The sequence below is a fragment of the Poecilia mexicana genome, unplaced genomic scaffold (assembly GCF_051168715.1).
Source record: "Poecilia mexicana isolate PSO_F unplaced genomic scaffold, ASM5116871v1 scaffold_3, whole genome shotgun sequence".
In the NCBI taxonomy this organism is placed as follows: domain Eukaryota; kingdom Metazoa; phylum Chordata; class Actinopteri; order Cyprinodontiformes; family Poeciliidae; genus Poecilia; species Poecilia mexicana.
Window position 1 is genome coordinate 13296863 of NW_028263372.1, and position 21502 is coordinate 13318364.

General features: G+C 41.7%; 1 protein-coding gene across 1 annotated transcript in view; it reads left to right on the forward strand.

The window, feature by feature from the left end:
* The first annotated feature begins 560 nt into the window (after window positions 1–560).
* The window catches only part of fbn1 (fibrillin 1), a 67021-nt gene continuing 46079 nt past the window's right edge, over window positions 561–21502 (forward strand). The window contains exons 1-8 of the mRNA XM_014967713.2: window positions 561–942; window positions 1163–1461; window positions 4119–4201; window positions 7295–7393; window positions 8127–8222; window positions 9711–9806; window positions 18949–19146; window positions 19983–20108. Coding sequence (XP_014823199.2) covers window positions 1271–1461; window positions 4119–4201; window positions 7295–7393; window positions 8127–8222; window positions 9711–9806; window positions 18949–19146; window positions 19983–20108 — 889 coding nt within the window. The 5' untranslated portion in view covers window positions 561–942; window positions 1163–1270. The remainder of the gene's footprint in view (window positions 943–1162; window positions 1462–4118; window positions 4202–7294; window positions 7394–8126; window positions 8223–9710; window positions 9807–18948; window positions 19147–19982; window positions 20109–21502) is intronic.

Genomic DNA, 21502 nt, shown 5'->3' on the forward strand with positions numbered 1-21502 from the left:
TCCCACTGATGAATAAAAATTATATATATTATATCGTATCTTCTAATTTTCTAATTTTGCAATGGCTCAAGGTGGTTTGCACTGGAAGAATCAGGGACCAAGAGGAAGTTTCAGTAAAAGGGTAAAAATGTCTAGATGGACTACTGCTGGCAGAAACTCTTCAAATAATTTAGAAGATGCTGCTTGTGCATCAGATCAAACCTTTTATGTTATTTAAATTATTGCTAATTACTATTATTATTATTATTATTATTATTATTATTATTATTATTATTATTATTATTATTATTATTATTATTATTATTATTATTGGTCTCATGTTTTTATCTTAAATCTTGTGTTTTCATCAGATCCATGCGGAAAATCATCATAATTAAAAGAACAATAGGCTTTAAGTAAGACTGTGTGTGATTATTCAATTTGGTGATTTGAGTTCCTGAGGGAATATGCCTTTTCAGTAATATTCTAATTCACTGAATATGACTGTAACTATGATTAGTCTGGGGGGGCGGGGGGGACACGCTTCCATAGCTCACTGTGAAAGATACCGTTTTAAATGAACCCAAGCTTGCTTTTGTATCGCGAGAACACACAAAAAAAAGGTTTTTGGGGAAAGTTTAGCAGAGCAGGGATGGGGAAAGAGCTCCGCGGAGAGAGGGGGAGAGTCGCAGAGAGTTTCACCATTCCCATCCTCTGGAATGCATCCGCTGCTCTGACTTACCAGTGCAGAAACCAGCGCTCAGCTACGCGCGCATGAGTCATCTCCCAAAAGTTACAATGCGCATCCACTTATAGCAGCCGCAGGCGAAAGCTTTAAGTGACTTTTCCTCCTCTGCGCAGTTTTTTTCCCCTGCTCAGAGCGTTTATTCAGCTGTTACCTGGAAGGAAGAGTGAAGCTGTCCTGAGTCGGGTCCAAGGCGAATCTCCTTCTTTGGAGAGAAGGTAAAGCACTCTGTTAACTTTGATTTATTTATTTATTTATTTATTTTTATAGTCTTGTTAGATGATATAACTGCGAGTTTATGTTGATTTTATTTCATGCGGATTTCTTATCTGCGTCTTTTTATTTATGCATTTTTTTTATTTATATATATATATATATATATATATATATATATATATATATATATATATATATATATATATAATATTGTTTTTCCAGCTTGCCTCCAGACTGCAGAAGTCCTACGGTGCAGGGAGGGAAACGAGTGGAGCCCGTTAAGTTATTATTATTTCACCGAGCACCGGAGTTGCGCTCTTTGGAGAGGACATGCCGGGCAGAAAGCGTGCAGGACGGCTGCTGCAGTTGGCCGTGGCTCTGCTGGCCTCGCTGTCGCTCCTTGGCGGACTCGGAGGCGCTGCAGAGGAGGTGGACACTGAGGACAGCGAGGCGGCGACCAGGCACACGGACACCAGAGCCAACAGGGCCAAGAGGAGAGGGGGGACGGATGTCCTCAGAGGGTAATGCGTCTGTCGTTTCTTTTTTCTTCTCCTTCTCCTTCTCCTTCTTCTTTTTTTTTTTTAATTTAGATGAACATCATTTTAAGCTGTTTTATTTGAACCTCGGAGCAGGTGTCATTACTGCTGCTTTGTTGTTGTTGTTGTTGTTGTTTTTTGAGGAACACTGTAGGTCAAAACTCATTTTTGTATGCGTGTGCGCGCGTGTGTGTGTCCTTTAATAAGGCATGCTGAGACCTATGGGTGACATTGTGTGTGATGGGAAGTTTGGAGCAAAGTTTAGTAATTAAATACTGGCAGGAATACCGCATTCCTGCTGACTGCAATAATAAATTACTTCCAAACAAAGAAGGCCATTGGTCTTGTGTGGCTGTGGCAGAAAGAGGAGGGGTAGGTAGAGGGGGTTGAGGGAGTGCAGGGAATGGAGATGGGGGTGGAGGGTGGGGGGACTAACAGCCTAATCCTCCTTTTAGTCAAATACACCACACCCCAGTTGTGGATAAATCACATCTGCAGCTGTTCACAGTGGGTCACTGCTGGAGAGGTTGTGTGTAATGTGATTTTGTGTGTGTGTGTGTGTGTGAGAGAGAGAGAGAGAGAGAGAGAGAGAGAGAGAGAGAGAGAGAGAGAGAGAGAGAAACAGAGAGAGAGAGACAGACAGACAGAAGGAAAGCAATAAAGAAAAGAGTGAATGCATGCGTCCAGTGATGACAGCAAACAGCTGATGGAGGTCAGATAGCAGACAGCTCAATGAGCTCTCTCTGCAGGCGTTTCTATTTGACATGGCTGACTTTAATGTGTCGCAACATCTGGGTTCAAAGGCAGGAAGTGCACTCGGCCTGCACACTGTGTCACGCTGACTTACCACCGTCTCACACACCCGAGCCGATTCATTATTCACCTCACGGATCTGCTCCGAGTTACGATGCACATCTTCCCTCCGGGACCAGTGTGGGCTCAGCGGGGGATCACAAGTTCACACATGTTGACATGTTTCAGGCCTGTAGGTGGCAGGATGGTCACGGTGTTTTCTAGGAGGATGTTTTCCTTATGCAGATGTGGTAAACAGGATGTTTTTTTATTTATTTATTTTTTACCTCCAAGTTAACACCAATCCGCCTTCTTCTGGCCAACACGTGTAATAATCGCTGTTTCCACTTATGACCAACTCCTATTTCTCTTAGGGACAGTGCCTCATAACAGAGAGGAATGTGCTGCAATGCTCAGAGAAGGTAGTTTTTGAATCCAACTACAAGATTGTCCAGATATATGTGTAGCCAAAACTTTTAGGAGAAACAAAACTTTTCTTAAACTCAAAAAAGTGCCACCAAATTTTCATAAAGTCATTTGGTGCTTTTATAGATCAAAAATCTTGGGAGTTCTTAGTTTTGATTCATTTTGTGAACTGAAATCAAAGGACAGTTGACTCTTGTTTTAAGATATAAATGACCTGCCTCTCAGTGCTAACAAAACAGTTTTTACCATTTGTAGCTTTTATTAAGAGCCACAAAAGAAATTCTGAAAAAGAAAAACAGAATTAGCTCATTATATGAACATATTTCATGTAAAGCACAATAACTTAGAGGGTTTGTAGAGATGCTCCAATCAACTGGGACAACATTTGGGTCAAGTGCTGGTCCAAGGATTACAATGCTCAATCGTAGCTCATTTGATTTAGTTGTCCTATTCATTGGTCAAACCAATACTCAGATTTTGTGCCAAAATGATTCAATCCATATAATGTACTTTGATGCACTTTTTCTGAGCATAATAAACATTACATAAGGATTGGAGATGTGTTGTTTACTGCATAGATGGGGAAATTGTTTCATTTTCAGCTGGATTAAAAACGTCTACTGCTTTCAAGGAACCTGCACCATTTTTTCCCCCATTTAGCTGTAATAGTCAGGAGAATAAAATAAACTGAAATTAGCAGGCAGACTTCAAAGAAAAACCAAAAATGTATATTTATTTGGAAAATCCTGATTATTGGCTCTCTTGGGTTGCGTTTTTATTTTAATGTGACTGTCTGTCCAATTTAGTTAAACCTAATGGCAAGCTGCATCATGATTAATCAAATAAAGTTGGGAAGTGATTTATTAGGAACTTAATGTCTCTCTTTCTCACCGTTTATTCAATGTCTCATGCTGTTTTTATTTTAATTATGCAAAGCACTTTGAAATGCCTTGCTGCTGAAATGTGCTATACAAATAAAATTTGATTGATTGATTGACTAGGATTTTAGTTACTTTTTTAGAGCTCAAAAGTAACGAGGCATTTCTGCTTCTTACTGTCGTTGGTCTTAAATCGCAAAGAAACTCAAAGCCCTCTGTCGTATTGTTGTGCATTTGCACAGGATGTTATGAGAAGCATTGATTTCTGGCTGTGTGTGGGAAGGAAAAGCAGTGTTTGATTTTCTAGCTCATTTCCATGAAGAAAAGAAAATCCCCACAGAACTCTGACAGAGATGAAGGTGAACTAAATCACTGGGATTAGAATTGAAATCCTCGTGTTTTGGCTTTGTCTGATATGTTAAGAAACTCGAGCAGAGAGCAGCTGTGAATCCGGAGCTCAAGGAAGCTGTCAGCGTCGTACACTATATAGTCACTTAGGACAAATGTGTGGACAACAGAAACCTAAAATGACCTTGTTTTCCACAGACCGAATGTGTGCGGCTCCAGAAATAGTGCCTACTGCTGCCCAGGCTGGAAGACTCTCACAGGAGGAAACCAGTGCATTGTTCGTAAGTATCGCCTCCCACCAGTCACTGGTCTCTGATTCGAAATGTCAAGACAGGACTTAAGTCCCGCTTCGCAATTGGTTCAATTAAATCGCCTGTATTTCAGCTAATAATCAGCAGCAGTGGAAAAGTAGGCTCAACATTCTTTGACTCACTGCAGCCGTCAGCAGAGTTAATGAAAAAGAGCTGAAGCAGAGTGAAATGAAAACGTAGAGCAGCAGCACCAGAGGTTTGCTGCAGTTCAGAGTAAATTGTGGTCCTGTCCTTTTGGTCGCCATGGTGATCTGCTGCTTCCTGTTGCCACTCCCACTTTTGCTGCCACACTTTCACTGACAAAGTGTAGAAAAGGTTTGTGTTTATGGAATGGAGACAATACATTAAACACTAAACAATTTAAAGTAGTGATAGATGACCTTCTCATTCTAATTTGCGTAGTAGTTTTTAAATGGTAGAAGACATGAGAGAAGAAGACTTTATTTTCTAATAGCTTCGAAAGTTTAAAAGAAAGTAACTTACTGACTTGTGGAGGGTGTTGTTTATGTCAACTTCAGTTTTTTTGACCAAACTAAATCGCCTCTCCACGCCATCAATTTCAAAGTTAAAATTGATTTCTACATAATAATGACTTATTCAATTTCTTCAACACAAAAATAAGTTAACTGCATAAAAAAAAATTACCCCCTTTAAGTCAGTATGTAGTAAAAGATCTTCTGTCTCTGCTTGGAGATCAGCTGTGAATACCTTTTCAAGTCCAGACACAAATTCTCAATAGGACGGAGGTCTGGTCTTGGACTAGGCCACACCAGAGCAGCCACCTTCTGTGATATCTTCTGTGTAGCTTCAGCCTGAACGCTTTGCGTCGTTGTCTTACTGGAGAATAAAAATGCTCTCTGAAGCTGTAGTTCTCAAAAAAAGTCCTCCAGCATTTTCTGCATTCACTTTACCCTGCAGCTTTATAAGCCTTCCAGGGCCTGATGCCAAAAGCAAAGCAACCCCACAGGATGATGCTGCCACCACCGTTCTTCACAGTGTTGAAGACCATGGTGATGTGCTTTGCTTGGTGTTGTATTCTGTTTACCTCACTGTTGCTCTTTTGGCGCTTTGAGGGACCAGTCAGTCTAAGCCAAGAAGTATCTATTAACAAATCAATTCTGGTTTTCTGTTGCTATGTCATAGCAAAATTAATGCAAGCAGGTCCAATAAAATGTTAAATATGGTTCAGTTATAGTTTGAGTCTTTCGAAGCATTTCGGTGCGTAGCGATAATTAAGCTGCTATTTGTTAAAATCAAAGTGTGTCCAAGGAAGCCAGAAGACAATGTGCTGTCCCGAGTGTGGAGATAAAAGTAAAACTAACAGGAAAATACGATAGATGAGGAAGTTTGTTTCAACTGGATGGTGACAGGAACGAGAAGGGACGAAAAACACTTGTTACGCAAAATGAAAATGTTGTTAAAGAGCAATAATTGAATACACACATGAGAGATGTGAGTATTTCCCATGTGTGTCCACTCTCTGGTGGAGATAATTATGAGAGTGTAATTTCTAAGGAAATGCTTCAAGCCTAAATAAAAAAGATCCAAAAAGTTTTGCTTTCCAAAACCGTAAGCTATGATGGTGATAAGGACTTTAAACTTTATCACTGTATTTTGTAGTATTGATTGGTTTAACAATAAAAGTGATGGTAAAAAGGCATTTCCAGCATCTTTGGAGTCATTTTTTAAGGCAACTGTTTGGCAATGACATGCAGTCACAACCTCATAAAGACAAATAAAGCTCCTGAAATCCTCAGTTAAGCTTATTTACTAATAAATTTATTCATATTTATTAGTCGAACCAACAGTGGAGGAACTAGAAAAAAATAACAATCCCAAGAATAGTGTCGTCATGAATTGAAATGTGTTGTTGTGATTAATCACGGCAATAAACTTTTTATGACAACAAAGTACACGATAAATGCCCGTCCCTCCTGGAAACATGCACAACCAGACTTAACTCCCATTTTACATTCATGTGAAAAGGAAGGCCTCTCCTGGGAAAACGTAACTATAATATTTTTAAAACACGACAGAGATTGGTCCTCTGGAAGAAAAAAATGTTTAGACAGTTATGATCGTCTTTACGTTGTTACACAAATGTGCTTGAAAGAGAAAATCAAGACATCAGCCGAGTTGGACAAAAGCTTTTGGCACATTTTTGAGAGAGGATTTCTATAGTTTTGCAGATTCTGAACAGATGCAGGAACAAGTGCTCTTGTTTCATGCTGCAGCAGCAGAACATAAAAAAAAACAATAATTTCTTATGAACAGAGATTCGATTTTATTAACCAAGGGACTTTAGGAAGATACATTCACCTTTATCTTGGAGTTTTATTTATTTTTTCCCTGATGTTTGCTCATATGCTCCACATTTAATGGTTCTAACTGGAAGTAACACAGCTGTTGAGAGTTTGAGCAGTGTTGAAGTTGGTTCTGATGTTATTCTTTTTCTCCGGTGGTATTGTTTACCTATTGCTTCCCCCTCGCTCCTTCGTCTCCCGGTGTTTCAATCCGGAGACAGGAAAGTTTGAGGAGTTTTCAGAGTTGTGTGACTAAGCTCAGGCTGTACAGCTGGCAGGATGCCGGTCCCGGCTCTAATGACATGGTTTCGCAGTGGGATTCTTAGAGAAGGGGTCAGTGGCAGGACTTCACCTGACAGCAGCTGGGAGCAGTGGACCTCACCAGAAACAGTCTGGGTGGAAAAAATAAAAAAATGGAACAAACGAACAGACTGCGACAACTGGAAACACTCAACGAAACTCTAAGCTGAAAATAGCTCGGCTGCCAGGTGTGCTTTGTCAAATTCGAATAATGTTTTTGCGATCCTTCTTGAGATTTTACGAATGAAAGTTCAGTCTGAGGTTGAGATCATCGTCTAAGCTGCACCAAAGGAAACTCGCAGCAGAAATTTAAAACTTGCGGTTGACAGGTTGACAAGCAACAGACACAAAACGCACATTTTCTCACATGAATAGCAGCGACAAGACGCTGGCGCCACAGCTCGAGAATTGCACAGTGTTTTGTCTTTTGAATTACCAAGTGTTTTGTTCCCCTTTTCAGCGATCTGCCGGAGTACGTGCGGAGACGGTTTCTGCTCCAGACCCAACATGTGCACCTGCCCCAACGGACAGATTGCCTCAACCTGTGGATCGAAGTCAGGTCATTCAGCAATTCCTCTCTTCTTGTTATGTATGTTTTCTTTATTTTTGTTGTATTTATCACATCGGTCGGAGTTCAACTGGCTCTACACCAATAGATAAGAATGGAATGGATTTTAGAGAGTTCAGTCCAAATCCCACCCTTATCTTTACATTTTCATTTGGATGAAATAGTTTTTAAAATAGCATTTAGTCATCTCACAATCAGTAAGAGTGTGTAGATCACGAAAATATGCAGGACTGCTTGGTTGAGTCTTAGCTCTAGTAAATATCTAATTTCCTGAGCACTGACTAATGCGGCGAAAATAATACTAGGTCAAAGAATCGTCTGAACACAACCATGACGCCGCCTCCAGATTGGAGCAATTGATACATGTTGCAATCACGTTTTTTGGAAGAGCAGCCAATCTCGTGGGCTGTTGTGTGTGTGTGTGTGTGTGTGTGTGTGTGTGAGCGGACTATCTGCGGTTGTGTGTGTTTTGGAAGACGTCCACAGTCAACATCTCCTCCATCTTTCTCTCTCGCAGCTCCCAGCACTTCAGCACTTCATATGTTCAAACAGCAAAAAAAAAAACTCTTGGATATTATATCTCAGCTCAACTGTTGAGAAAACGCTTAGAGTCAATCTTGTTTTCGCTTTAAACGTCTTCCAAAGTATTACATGTTTGGGTAATCTGTAAACAGCTGCGACGTTGGTTTGATTGTGTGTTTTTTTCACTTTGTTCCACCCGCAGTCCAGCACTGTAACATTCGCTGTATGAACGGAGGGACGTGTGCGGAGGACAACTGTCAGTGTCAGAAGGGCTACGTTGGAAACCACTGCGGTCAACGTAAGAATGACCTCCACCCACTGGGTTGCGGTCGTGTTAAAGCTGTGGTTTTGGTGTTTTGGCTGCTGTTGTTGTTGATTTATGGAAACTGAGGAAAAGGACGTTAAAGAACAGAGTTCATGCGTGCAAAGCAGCGACTTGGTCATCACAATGGCTGCGTATTGCACAGCTTATCAGCTACTTGACTGTGAGTGGTGCCGTAATTTGATTTGAAACTGGTCCGGGTTACTGAGTTAATAAATCAGTAGGGAATTAAGGCCATATTTTTCCAGACTTCTACACAACCTAATGCTTATTTTTTCAACCACAGGAATCCGGGCGCATGAAGCAGACCTTTTTTTTTTTTACAAGGGGTGTGAGAATAGACCGGGGGAGACAGCGGGGACCTCACGTTTATTAATCTGTTAACAGCTACATATCTGCAGAGCGGTAGTCAAAATAATTTCAGCCCGTTTATGACTCTTTGTGGGAGAAGCCGTGTTCATTAATCACAACATATTAAAAATCCTGATTTGACACCAGTGAAGGATTTATCTGCTGAAGTGGCAAAAATCAGTAAACAGGTCATAAGTAGTTTCACAAGTCTTGGTCTTACTTATTAAACACATTGTGAGATTTATAAAACAATACTTTTCTAGCTTTCTATCACTGGTAACTGTACTGCAGAAGAGCAAGCTCATATTTGGTTTCAACGAGTAATAATCCATGCAGACATCTGGTTTCTGCTCATCTGAGCTTATCCAATCAAGGCAGGTCCAGTTGTGTAAGATGGAAAGTGTCTCCTCCAATGGGACATGACTTGTAAAGCCCCATAATGTCCTGTTTCTCAGTCAAAAGCCAGTAGAATTGGCTTATTCCTGTTCTTACTCATCATGCGAACAACTGTTAGCGACATACAATCTCAACTGGGGAATTTAAACTCTGATAAAAGCAAAATGAGAATGAAAACAGGACTAATCCATGCACAGTGTTAAGGAGCTGCACAGTTTGTTGGTGACCTGGTGGAGTTAGCATGAATTGTATTTAAAAGCGCTGTCAACACCAGTTCAAACATTAGCAACATAGAAGCAGATTGCAAACAGTTTTGATGGAAATGAAACTTTAGCTATGCAAACAACAGGATGTTAAATCTGACCGTCTTTAGACTAAACGCGTCGTCTTGTACATAGAACCTAAAACCCTCTGTGCAAATGTGGCTTATTCTCCCATAAAAAGAAATAAGCTGTCTTGTTCCCTCATAACTCACAGAGATCCTGGGAAAACTTTAACTCAGCAAACAGCTGATTAAATCATTGAGAGTTACTTCCCTTCAGAGATACAGACTCAAACCGTGCCCCTAAATTAAATGAAAACAACAACAACAACAAAACAAAGGTTATCCGCTTTACGCACATTATCACAATCATTGATAAAACTTTAATTTAGACTCAATGTCTTCATGTTGTCTCATGGTTATTTTTTATTTTTTTTGCCTTTTTTCTCCCTCAGCGGTTTGTGAAAATGGCTGTCTGAACGGAGGAAGGTGCGTGGCTCCCAACAGATGTGTTTGTACGTACGGCTTCACCGGAGCCCAGTGTGAGAGAGGTAATGAATCCCACACAGCTTTTCTCTTCTCCTCCCCTTCATCCCACATCCATCCCACTTTCGATTTCCTCCACATTCCAGACTCTCTGCTGCTGCTGCTGCTGGACAGGCTTTCAGATCAGCACGTGCGGCTTTTGTAAAAACGTGACTCCACGCTGAACGTTTTTGCCGTTTCCTGTGACCGCCCGGTCGCTCGGTCATGCCGCGCGACACAAGAACTCGGTTTTGTCGAGGAACGTTTGTGTGTCAGGCTCAGGTTCAGAAATGACCATTATTTTCCACATCTGCTCTGAAACGACACTCTGGGGAGCGTAACGACGCCGTGATCGCGCACTGTTTGGTAACTGAAGACCTCCAGTCCTCCTGCGGTTGCTCTTTGGCATATGTAAGCAAAGACTCCCCAGTACACAAGCACCACGCTCAAAGTACGAGCAATCAGTGCTGCGTTTGAGGTGAACGTGCGTGTGCTCAAGCGTGTTCTCGTGCGTGTTGCAGCAGTGACCTGCAGGGGTCAGCGTGACGGCCTCGTAACACTAATATTTGGACCGACAGCACGGCTCTTAATTAGTTGTGTCCTTTTAACAAGACGATGCTTTGTGGACCTCTGTCAGACTTGTCCTTTAGTTTACATCATTGTTTTCTTTAAGCCATCTAACTAGTGAGTACAATCTAGTTGCCCCTCAGTTTGTTGCCGTGTCTTATCTTGTTGGGCGGCCTGCTGCTCGCTGTGGGTTTGTGCTCTTTTTTTTTCATGTGAAAGTCAGGCTAGATGGTATGTAGGGACTACTACGCACATTTTCATGGCTACTGGCCCGAAAGCAGAGTCGAAAGGCACATCTGGTTTTAAAACTTCGATTTGCTAAGCAGAGTGGGGAGAATGCAAACAGACCATTTGCTCTCAGCTGTATTTATATCTTGCATCGAAACGAAACTTTGACTCTGGAATCCCGTCGTCGTATTTTTCTGCAGTGATTTCATAAACAGTGTTCTTGCAAAGCCGGCCATACTCCTTGACCTTGTTTCACACTACAACCTCAGATTTCAATTTATTTTATCTGGACGGTACGTGACAAACCGACACAAAGCAACACATGTATTGGATTTGATATTGTACGCAATTTTCATTATTTCCACAAATAAATACTTGGAAAGCGCACATCCATCTTTCGCTGCAGTTTCAGCTGCAAAGTCTGTTGAGGTCTTTCTCGATCAGTCATGCGTCGCTAGAGACTTAAATGTTTTGCCCGTTTTTTTAAATACTTGTAGCTCTCAGTTGGATTTGAGCAAAATGTTTTAAAGTTTGGCCGCAGATCCCCAACTAGATCTAAGTCAGATCTAGGGTCTAGTTTGGATATTAATAACGATAAAAACATTCTTAGGCTAATTGTTAATAGAACTATTAATTTGCCAAGTTGGGCAACAACTTAATTATCAAGAAAATAACAGCAAAGTTGTCCAGTGTCACTTATTGTCTATAAATCCCTGCCTGATGAGGCCTCAAGTTTAGATGAAGGCGTAAGTTCAGCACTGGCATTTTTTTGAGTAGCAAGAAACAACACGTTCTTTTGATAATAAACAGGAGTTTATTAACAAAAAGACTTCAGCCTTAAAAAACACTTTAATCAACAAATTTGCTATACTAGTAGCCCCCAACGAAACTGAGAAAAAGATAAAACAGTGATGAAACATATAAACTACTAAAGGCAAAAAACATCGGAAGAAATATTGAATAAAATGATGCAATTATGTCACATGAACTGTAAAGGTTGAGAAATCAGTTTTATTGAAGAGGGATTTATAAATGGCTAAGCTAGTTGTTAGTTAATTTTAGTTTGCACCAAAACATGCTTAAGCTTCGATGAGAAACATTTCAGTGCAGCTCGACGTTTCAGCTCGTTGCCCTGCAGGAGGATGAACCTGCGATCTGCTGCAGTCTCCAGGTGTAAATTGTATTTAGCTCCATCTTTATCTCCCCATCCACTACGACCCGTTTCCCGTCTCTGCTGAGGAAAATCATTGCCACAGAACGACGCTGTCGCCACCATGTTTCACTGAGGGGATGCTGTGTTCAGTGCCGTGAGCTGACGCTAAGTTTTCTGCCCACACAGCAGTCGGAATGTAGATCAAAAAGTTTTGGTCCCGTCTAACCAGAGCATCTTCTTCTGTGTTTTCTGTTTTCCCACATGGTTTGTGGCGAACTGTAAACAGGACCTCATATGACTTTCTGTAAGCCAAAGCAGGCTGGGAGCCACTCATCCACAGCAAGCCAGACCTACGGCGTACACAAACAATAATTGTCTCGTGTGAGCCTTCCACCTAAGCCGCGGATCACCTCCGAAGTTCCCATGTTTATCTTGGATGCTTCTCCGATTAATGTTTATCATTGTAGGTGGATTGCCAAGCCTCGGTAGGTTTGCGGTTGTGCCGTGCACTTTTCCTCGTTGAGTGATGACTTAGGCAACGCGTTAATGAGCAGTTCAAAGACTGTGATCATGTTTTATAACCTGAATCTGCTTCAAACATTTTCCATAACGTTCTCCCTGGGCTGTCTGCTGTGCTCCTTGATCATCCTGATACATCCTGATGTTCTGAACAAATTTAACTGAAGAGCTGGATTTATAATGGGGATTTATACTGGGACTAAACCACACACACAGGCAGAGTCTACCTACTATTTTACTTTCAAAAACAATTTAAAAGTTAGAGCAGATGGGGCTGAATTCACACCCCAGTTTACAAATATGCATATCAAAAAATCCGTGTCACCGGTTTGTGCTCTTGTGATGTCCTATTACATAAAATCTCAGTAAAACAAACTGCTTATATTTGTAAAGTCACTAAATGTAGTAAAAAGTTCAAGGGCTGTAAATACTTTAGCAAGTTTGTTCGACCCCTTTTTTTTATAGTGCGTTCTCCTGTTTTGGTCAAAATGTCACACTTTTGAGGCAAAAAAAAAAGCAGATTCACATCATTAAATATAAATAAGATGAATTCATGTGATGCGAGAATCCGGCTACGGGAGGCTTGGACTGAGTTAACCCAGCTTCACCCCTCCAGGTGTTTGGAGCAGAAATCTGGAGGCCTTGGCTGGTATCTGTGCTCAGCCCATAATATCTGTTCATTTAAAAAACCAACAACCCTTCAGGCTCAGGTAATGAGCTGCTTTCAGCCAATATTAAAAACAACAGTTTTATTTGCCGAGACTGTTTAGAGAATTTATGCCTCGGCGTTAACGGTGCTACGGCAAAGGTTTTCGCTCTTTTTCCTTTTCCCCATGAGATTACGTCATTGTGCATGGCTTCCTGATTGCTTTCTTTTGGCTTGATATTCTCCATAATTTCCTGTGGTTGTTGTCCTTTCGATCATGCTGCTGCAAAGCTGTGCTTAAGGTCAACCATTCGGTTTCTTCTAGAAATCAGATTCAACCGTTCTCATCAATTACTAAAAAACTTCCAGGTCCCGAAGCAGCAAAAACGACCCCCAGACCGTCACCGCACCGTGTCTGACTGTCGGCGTGTTGTTGGGACCCAGTTCTTCCAAAATGTTCCACTTTTATTTGTCAATCCACTATTTTCCGAAAACTCTGAGGGATCATAAAGAGGCTTTTGGCACACGTCTGATGAGGGAGTTTGTGTTTCTTTAGGTTCCTTTAACATTTTACACCTTTGGCCATTTCTGCCCAGTCTCTCTCTCTCTTTTTTTTTTTTGAAGTGTTTAATCGTGATTAAACACTTTGGACGAGGCAAGTGAGATTGTTCCATATTTTCTCTATTTGTGGATAATGGTTTCAGTTCACATTTGCAAGCCACCATAAAATGTGGTTAATCTCAGCTAATTTATGATTTAAAAGTTTTTCCACAATACCTCAAGTTGGTTTAGATCACTTTTTCCCTTAATAAGTGAAATCATTTCAAAACTTCTCTGCCATTTGCCCTTTTTTTAAAAAACTTATTTGAAACCTTTAAGAACAACAAAAAGCAACAAACAAACAACAAACAAACAAAAAAAAAACGTTTGAGGCAGGAAATAACTTTTAAAGCGTCGTGGTTTGGGTGCGTCCGTCTTTTAGATTAAAGTTGCGTTTTAAACGTTAATTTTCTAGTTGTGAAGGGATTCCTCCGTGCCATTCTCTCGTGTTCATCTTCATTTAGCATTTTGGTCAAACAAATCGACCTGAAGGACGTAGACGACGTACGGACACAGTGGTATTTTCGGCTGACTTTTCTTTCTGGAATTTCTTTGGCTGGAATCCATCGCCTCCCTGAGGGAAAGTCATTGTGCTCTCACATAAACACAAGCACATGCATGAAGCACATGTGTTTGCAGACCCCACTTGATTTTAATGCAATTTACAGAACTGTGCTCCATTATGGCTTGATCTTATCACATTAGCAAAATCACGAGGTTTCTAAACACATGTGATCCGATCGGGTGAGCAGCACTCAGGACTCCTGAGATTTTCTTGGATGTAGGAAAGTGGGACGGAGACATCACTGCAGCAGAGAGACGCATGCTGCCCGAGTGACTGATGACCTGCTGACTGGGAACAGCTGACTGCTGCTTCTGTGCTCTTCTTTGTTGGTTGCAGATGCAATTTAGACCGGAATGAGGAGTTTCTGGAGACGCGGCCGCAGTCCGGCTGCTGTTGCATCCATCGCTCTTTCCTCCTGCTGCAGTCATTTGGCTACGGAGCAGTAAAATAAAGCATTAGCTGTGACGCCAGTGAATTCACTGGGGATTGGTGGAGGAAGACAGGCCAAAAATGTGCAAACACGTGAGCTACTCAGTCAAAAAAAATAAAATAAAATAAAAGAGAGAGAGAGAAAGAGAGAGAGAGAGAGAGAGAAAAAACAGTCAGCAAACAGAGCACCGGAGGGAAGTGGGTCAGCCAGCTGAGGGATGCTTTCGGTTCCTATGCCTCACCGACTTTCTTCTGTCAGCCTCTGTTTTATTCTGATGCAAATCTCAGTGGATCGATAACTAAAGTGTTTGTGTCTTTTCCATCTGTGTTTGACTTCATGCTCAACTAGTTTGTTCTGGGAAAACGGAGAAATCTGTTGACCTGCCAATAAGTAAACCCCACCCGACTTTATAACCCAATAATGGAAACACACACAAATTGCAAGAACTCGTGCACGCACAGCTGCGAGGGTAGAAATTATCTTTATTCAAGGGCATCAAAGTAAAAGTGCGCGAGCACAATGTGGAGCAACTCCGCAAAATTATATGATTTTTGTGAGTATAAATAGATCATATTTTGGACTTCCAGGACCCTGTTTTGACCCACTTCGAAGCGGGGACTCCTAAATTTATCCCGGCAGAAACATTTCTGCATGGAGTCGCCACAAGCTCTCCACTTTCGGACGTTTCTATAAGTTTGTGGTGTGTTTTGAGATTATTGCTGGCTCTAATGAGCTGCAGCTCTGCGTATGTATGCGTGCGCTTGCGTGTATTTGTGTGTGTGTTTGTGTGTGTGTGCGTGTGTGAGTGTGTGCACACGTGCGATTGCTCCCAGATGTACTTACATGACTCGGGTGGGTCCCCCCAGCTGTATGCAGCAGACAAAGACACAGAAGGATGACGAATGAAATGACACCATTTTCACCCTACAGCTGTCTGCCTCTCCCTGTTTACCTCAGCCGACTCTTAAAGTCCCGTGATTATTTTTATTCCCCTTCTAATATTTCTACTTAATGTCCTTTTTAATCTCTTGCACTAATTAGAGCTTTGCTATGCCTGTTTAGTGTCAAATATTCATGTGTGACTGTAAAACAAATATTACATCTGAAGTGCTCGACATAAATTAACATGAGAACTTTACTGTCCACACACTTTGTTGCTATTGTTCATTTAAAGTTGAAAAAGTGTACATATGGGAGATAGTTCACAGTCATGGCGCTGAGTATTCAGGAAGGAAAAACTGTAGCAAATGCTGAGACCTCAAAATGTAAATGCAATTGAGATAACGTATTTGTTTTTTAGCCAAAACCTTTGAATGTCAAGTTAATGAAATATAGTTTTTAGGTTTCCTTGACTGGGTCTTGAGAGTAACATTTTGCTAGTACTTTTGATTTTGTTTCACCAACAACATCCGAGTCACAGGGATTGAAGTACTTTTTCTCCTTTTCTCTTGATTTTATGTGTGTCTGTGAGATGACAGGACGTGTCCGTCTTTACTCTTCTGTATCTTGAATAAATAACAGCAACATGCTTAACAAAGTCTTACTCATGTTGGTCTCCTTTAAACATACGGATCTATTTTAAACAAAGTTGTCGTGGTTTGAGATCTCCTGGTATTGAAACGTCTTGATTTTGTCACCTAGACTAGAGGAAGCCCTAATCAGTGGCAGCCATCTTTACTTTTTGTTCATGAGAGGAATAAAGAAAATGGGAATTTTCCAAAACCAAAATTGGGAGTGGAGAAATCAGAAGAAACCAGAATATATATATATATATATATATAAAAAAAACAACTCATTTTTCTATGACTATTTAGAATTGAAAGAATATTTTCGTAGATGTTGAGTTGATTATTGGGTGTGAAGTTCTTGGAATGTGACGAGTAGAGGCTGATCGAAACGCCGCTACTTTGTAGCTGTTTGGAGACGGACTTGTGGCTGGAAGGAAAGTTGAGTAAAAATCAGAAAGCATTTGGACTCCAGTCGAGTCTGAGCAGGAGGGAGGGGGGTGGGACAGAATGAGAGATGACCCAGTTCTGTTTCACACAGGACCGGTGCCAGAGGCACAGAGACCGTGGAGGCTGTGGTGCACGTGACGGGCCTGGGCCGGGCCCTGGTCCACACGGGAAACGCACAATGTCTCGTTTGTTTCAAATGACTGTGCTGTTGGAGCCGGTCTCCCTCTTCCCTCTTGCTGTCTGCTGCGAGCTCTGAAATGTGGAAATGATTTTTGCCTTTGGATCGCGGCCAGATTGTTTTTGGGGATTGATGTGTTTTTCCTCGTCTGTCTTTTCCGCTATCGGTGTTTTACCATCTTCCCAAATCTCTCACCCGATAAAACGCTGCGATTTTGTCAAATTGACTGGGAGTTTTCAGCTAAGGAGTGGCATTTGGAAGGGGAGCACAAATGCATACCAGCCGCTGGCTCAGGGGAATGAGATCTGAACCGGTTTGAAGGGGAGGAGAGGAGAGTGGTCTTGATGGAGGGACTTTCTTCACACTATCATATTTGTTGTGAGCCATTTAGTTTTACCTCTGGGGTGCTGTAGTTAGTGTGGAAATCACCTTCTGTGTTCCAGAAACACACCCTGCCAACCAGCCTCTGCTGACTTTAAAAACTTATCCCCTATATTTTGTATCACTGGAAAAATAAAAGTTCTCCAAACTACACGATACATGTGCCTCCCACCCGGCTCTGCCGCTAGACACAACACAAGGCCTGAAGCAGCGTAAGGCAGTTCTCACACCTGAGGCGTTTTGCCCATTTAAAACGAACTCTGGCTCCTTTCCCTCCTTGGTGTGGTTTGTTTGTGTGCCCGGACCATTTGGAGGAGGTGGGCTCGGTATGCTTCCAAACGAACTCTAGAGCGGCCATGGCCTCTCGTGTGAATCCGACGCAGACGCAGCTACCGGGTGCAAGCTTGATCTAAGTGCCTTGCCAGTGTTGCATTGTGGGATGCGGTAGAGTAACCAAGCCAACAAACAGTGGCGACGCACTCTTTCCTATGCATCTTCTCATAATCGTTCAGTATGCTTCTAATTTTACCTGGAAAATAGCCAGAAACACACTAATGATTTGAATGTTTTTTTTCACTAGTTTACAGCACGGTACATGCTCCCTGCATTTACATTTGTTCTCATGTGGTTCGCAGTGACAGGTTTGGATTTCGCTTGGATTTTTCTTGATCATCCCCCCCCCTCCCAAAAAGCAACAAGTTAGCAAACTCATCAGCTGATTTGGACTGATTTGCTGAATGTCTGCACACCAAGTGGTGACGTTGCTGCTTTAGCAAACTGTGAGAGCTTCACAGATATTATCTGAGTCGGGTGGGGAAAAACACACCAGGTTGTATCTTACCTAGCTCTGAGTTTCATCGCAAAGGTGGGGAAAACAAGCTATGGTTGTGAAATCACCCTTAGATCACACATTTTTAGGTGGTACTTACATTCTGCAGCTGTCTTCTAAGGTTTCCCAGAACTCCTCTTTTTCTCTGGTTTTTCTCAAACACAGACAGACAAGTGCAATGTTATAATGTTACATGCACCTGAGAGTCTGGCCAGTTCAAATGTCAAGAACAGAGAATGAGTTCATTACAGAGTGCCTTCCTGTACAATCTGTGGCCCTTTCATCACGCTTGATGGAAGCGCGCTGCAGAAGTGGGATTCAGGCTGAGCGCTTCTGTTTATGCCTCACATTGTTACTGTGTTTGCCTGTAATCCACCGAAAAGGTTTTTGATAGTTTTACTGTCTGAATAGTGAAGTGGTGTAGGGTGTAACAAAACATCCAGAGTCGAGGTTTGCCCCCATGTCAAATGCAGGCTCAAACTGCGACGTAGCCCTACGATGACGGACAGGAAGCTTGAAAGCAGATATGCTAAATTAGCTGCTGTTAGACACTAATAATCTATTCGTGGGATTCTCACGGTGCTTCTAAATCATTCTAATCTTGTAACAATTTCTTTGGCTTGCCAAGTGCCAAAAATACTTAGATATACTATTTAAAAACGTGGGAGGTTTCTTCAATGGCTTAGCCAGACAGAAAATGGCTTTTTTTTTAGGTTGAGAAAATACTACAACAAACTACAATTACAACTCTAATCAAATATTGACTGAGATTAAAAAAACTATTTAGTTGGTAGTTCAGTCAAGCTGCAGTAAGATTCTCATTTTCAGTAGTTGTGGGTGGAAGGAGTTTGCTCTTATATGGCCCTGCTCAGAGTAGCTGTTTGCTTTTCTCCCCAGGAGAATTTTCTCCTAACTCTAAAGTTGGATCTCTACCGTCTACGGCACGGCTACATAATTCAACAAGTCCAACTTCAGTCCCACTAACATATTCCTTTGGCTTTCTTATACAGTTTGGATGGGCTTTTGTTGTGTCAACATGCCCCACTGGTTGTAACCTGAAGGTAAAGAGGTAACTACACATCTTGAGTTAAAATATACTGTTGGTTTCTCCTGGCAGACTACAGAACCGGGCCTTGCTTTGCCTCCGTGAACAACCAGATGTGCCAAGGCCAGCTCACAGGGATCGTCTGCACAAAAACCTTGTGCTGTGCCACAGTCGGGCGGGCCTGGGGTCACCCCTGTGAGATGTGCCCCGCTCAGCCTCACCCCTGCCGAAGAGGGTTCATACCAAACCACCGCACCGGGGCGTGCCAAGGTAAAGTCTGTCCATAAAGCCGGAATCTCTTGCTTCTTTTTCTCATTCAGTTTCTTTGCCTCCGTCTCTTCTCTATCCCTCTGTATCTTAATTCGCTTTTCCTCCGACTCTTCCCCTCTTTTTCTCTGTCATGCCCTCGGCCCCCGCTACAGAGGATTAGCTCTAATTGGGTTAAATTGGGTGGGTGGCAGTGCCTCCCACATGTGCATGGAATGCCCACAGACACCCGCTGTGACAGGACTGTCAGAATTGGTAACACGGGTCAGTGGCAGTGCCACGTGGGAGAGCTCATTTCTGGTAAGACGGCCCTGCGCCTCGCCGCCTCAGACCCAATAACATCTGAGCCTCTGCAGGGGAGGCGGACCCGAGCCAGAGACCCACTGGAACATGGAGTACTCTGAGACCGCTCAAGGTCAAAGCGTCCTGCAGATTTTCTGCCTCATTTCTTGATTTTATTTGCTCGAAATTGTTAAATGAATTAAACTGAGTCATCAGCGTGGGGCGTAAACCCGTTGCACTGTCTCAGCGACGGGTATCCCTTCAACCTTGGTAATGTCCCGTGGTTGAGGGTTTAGCGCTCTGTTAAACTCGACACCCTGTTTCAAATACTTTGCTAATGTTTCTTCACTTTCCTTTGCTTCGCTTTCTGCTCCTCCTGCAGGAAATCTTCTCTTTCTTTCCTCTTTTTCCCTCATCACGATGACGAACAGAGAAAAGTCAAAGGAGGACAGATGCAGAAAAGATGTATGCTGCCTAATGTGTTCATATTTTGTAACTATGGAATTGGAACTAGGCATTAATTACGTGGTTTTTTTTGTTGTTTTTTTTTTGTCCAGATGTGGATGAATGCCAGGCCATCCCTGGCATCTGCCAAGGAGGCAACTGCATCAACACAGTGGGGTCCTTTGAATGCAAATGCCCTGCTGGGCACAAATTCAACGAGATCTCGCAGAAATGCGAAGGTGAGCTTTAAGCTTTGCGTCGTGGTGGTGAGGATCACGTGAACCGACTGACTTTCAGAGTCAGCTTGAATGACAGAGTACACTAAGAAATATTTAAAAGAGCCTCAACGTTAAGAGAGAACCACATCCGTCTCTGTGGCTTACTTCATCTCAGTAATGGTATTTGGGTTTTTACTTTGTGGGGAAAAGACCACACACTTTTCCCTTAAAATAAGTTTAATTAAACCAGAGTAGCAGTCAGTTTTCTGTCAGCTGTACAGCTCTTAAAGCTGAGGTTTTGGAGAAAAGCTGGTTTTATTATCATTTTGCTCTATATTAAAGTTCCCTCATAGTTACAGTACAGACCATCTGTTTTCACTGTTTGTCGTACTAAAAATATTTCCAATCAGGCAAATTTAAGCTGAGTAAAATACAGAAAAGCAGTTTTGAAATGCTGATTTAATTTATTTAAGGGGAAAACTATCCTAATGGATCCGGCTCTGTTGGGAAGAAAACTTGAACCTGGTTGTGTCACCTGTAGTGGCAGATATGTGTCGTTCTTAAGGGCATTTATCGCACCGCTTATCATTTTTTTGTGATAAATTTCTTATCATGATAAGAATTTAGATTTATTGTTGTCATTATGAATTCCAGATAATAATTTAAAAAACCAAAACCGCTCATATTGTCAAGATTTCTTTATTTTCTCGACTTTTTTTCCCCCCATTGAGAGTATCAATAAATACCAATAAAATAAAATAAAACACTAATAAAATGCATTCAGTGTGAACAGAGAAACCAGTCACATTTCTTTGTGTGACTGGTGTCCTAAACAAACCAATTACAAATGGTTTCAAGAGCAATATTTGTATTTGTTGGGAAACAATTGTTGTGCCATGCAATCACAGCAACGCAGTCAACTACAAAAGAAGTAATAGATACCCCAATATTACAACAATATTACCACAAAATATTGTGAAAAAAACTTTAAGGCCATATCGCCTGCCCCTCGTTGCGCTGTGGGGTTTTCTCAACTGTAAATAAGAAAAACATGGAAACGATAAAGTTTTTATGTACGTGTAGATAAAACTGATTTGTTGGACATTGTTATTTTAATTCCACCCTATTTTATTAATCTCAAATTTGGCTTCGGAACGACCCAGAATGTGTTAGATATTTCCATCTTCGTCACGACTTGAATAAAACAGTAAGTCTGTGAGAAACACTGGCTCTGAAGCGCATAAATTTTGATCATTTCCAGACCAGCTTTAAATCTGTTATCCTGGCACTCTTCTTCAGAGAGAATATGTGCTATTTTATGCCCAATAATAATTGCCGGAAAACCTCTGGACTGTGTAAAACACATTTGAAACACGTCTAAGTTACAGTGCCGTGTCTGATTTTGAGCGCTTTCA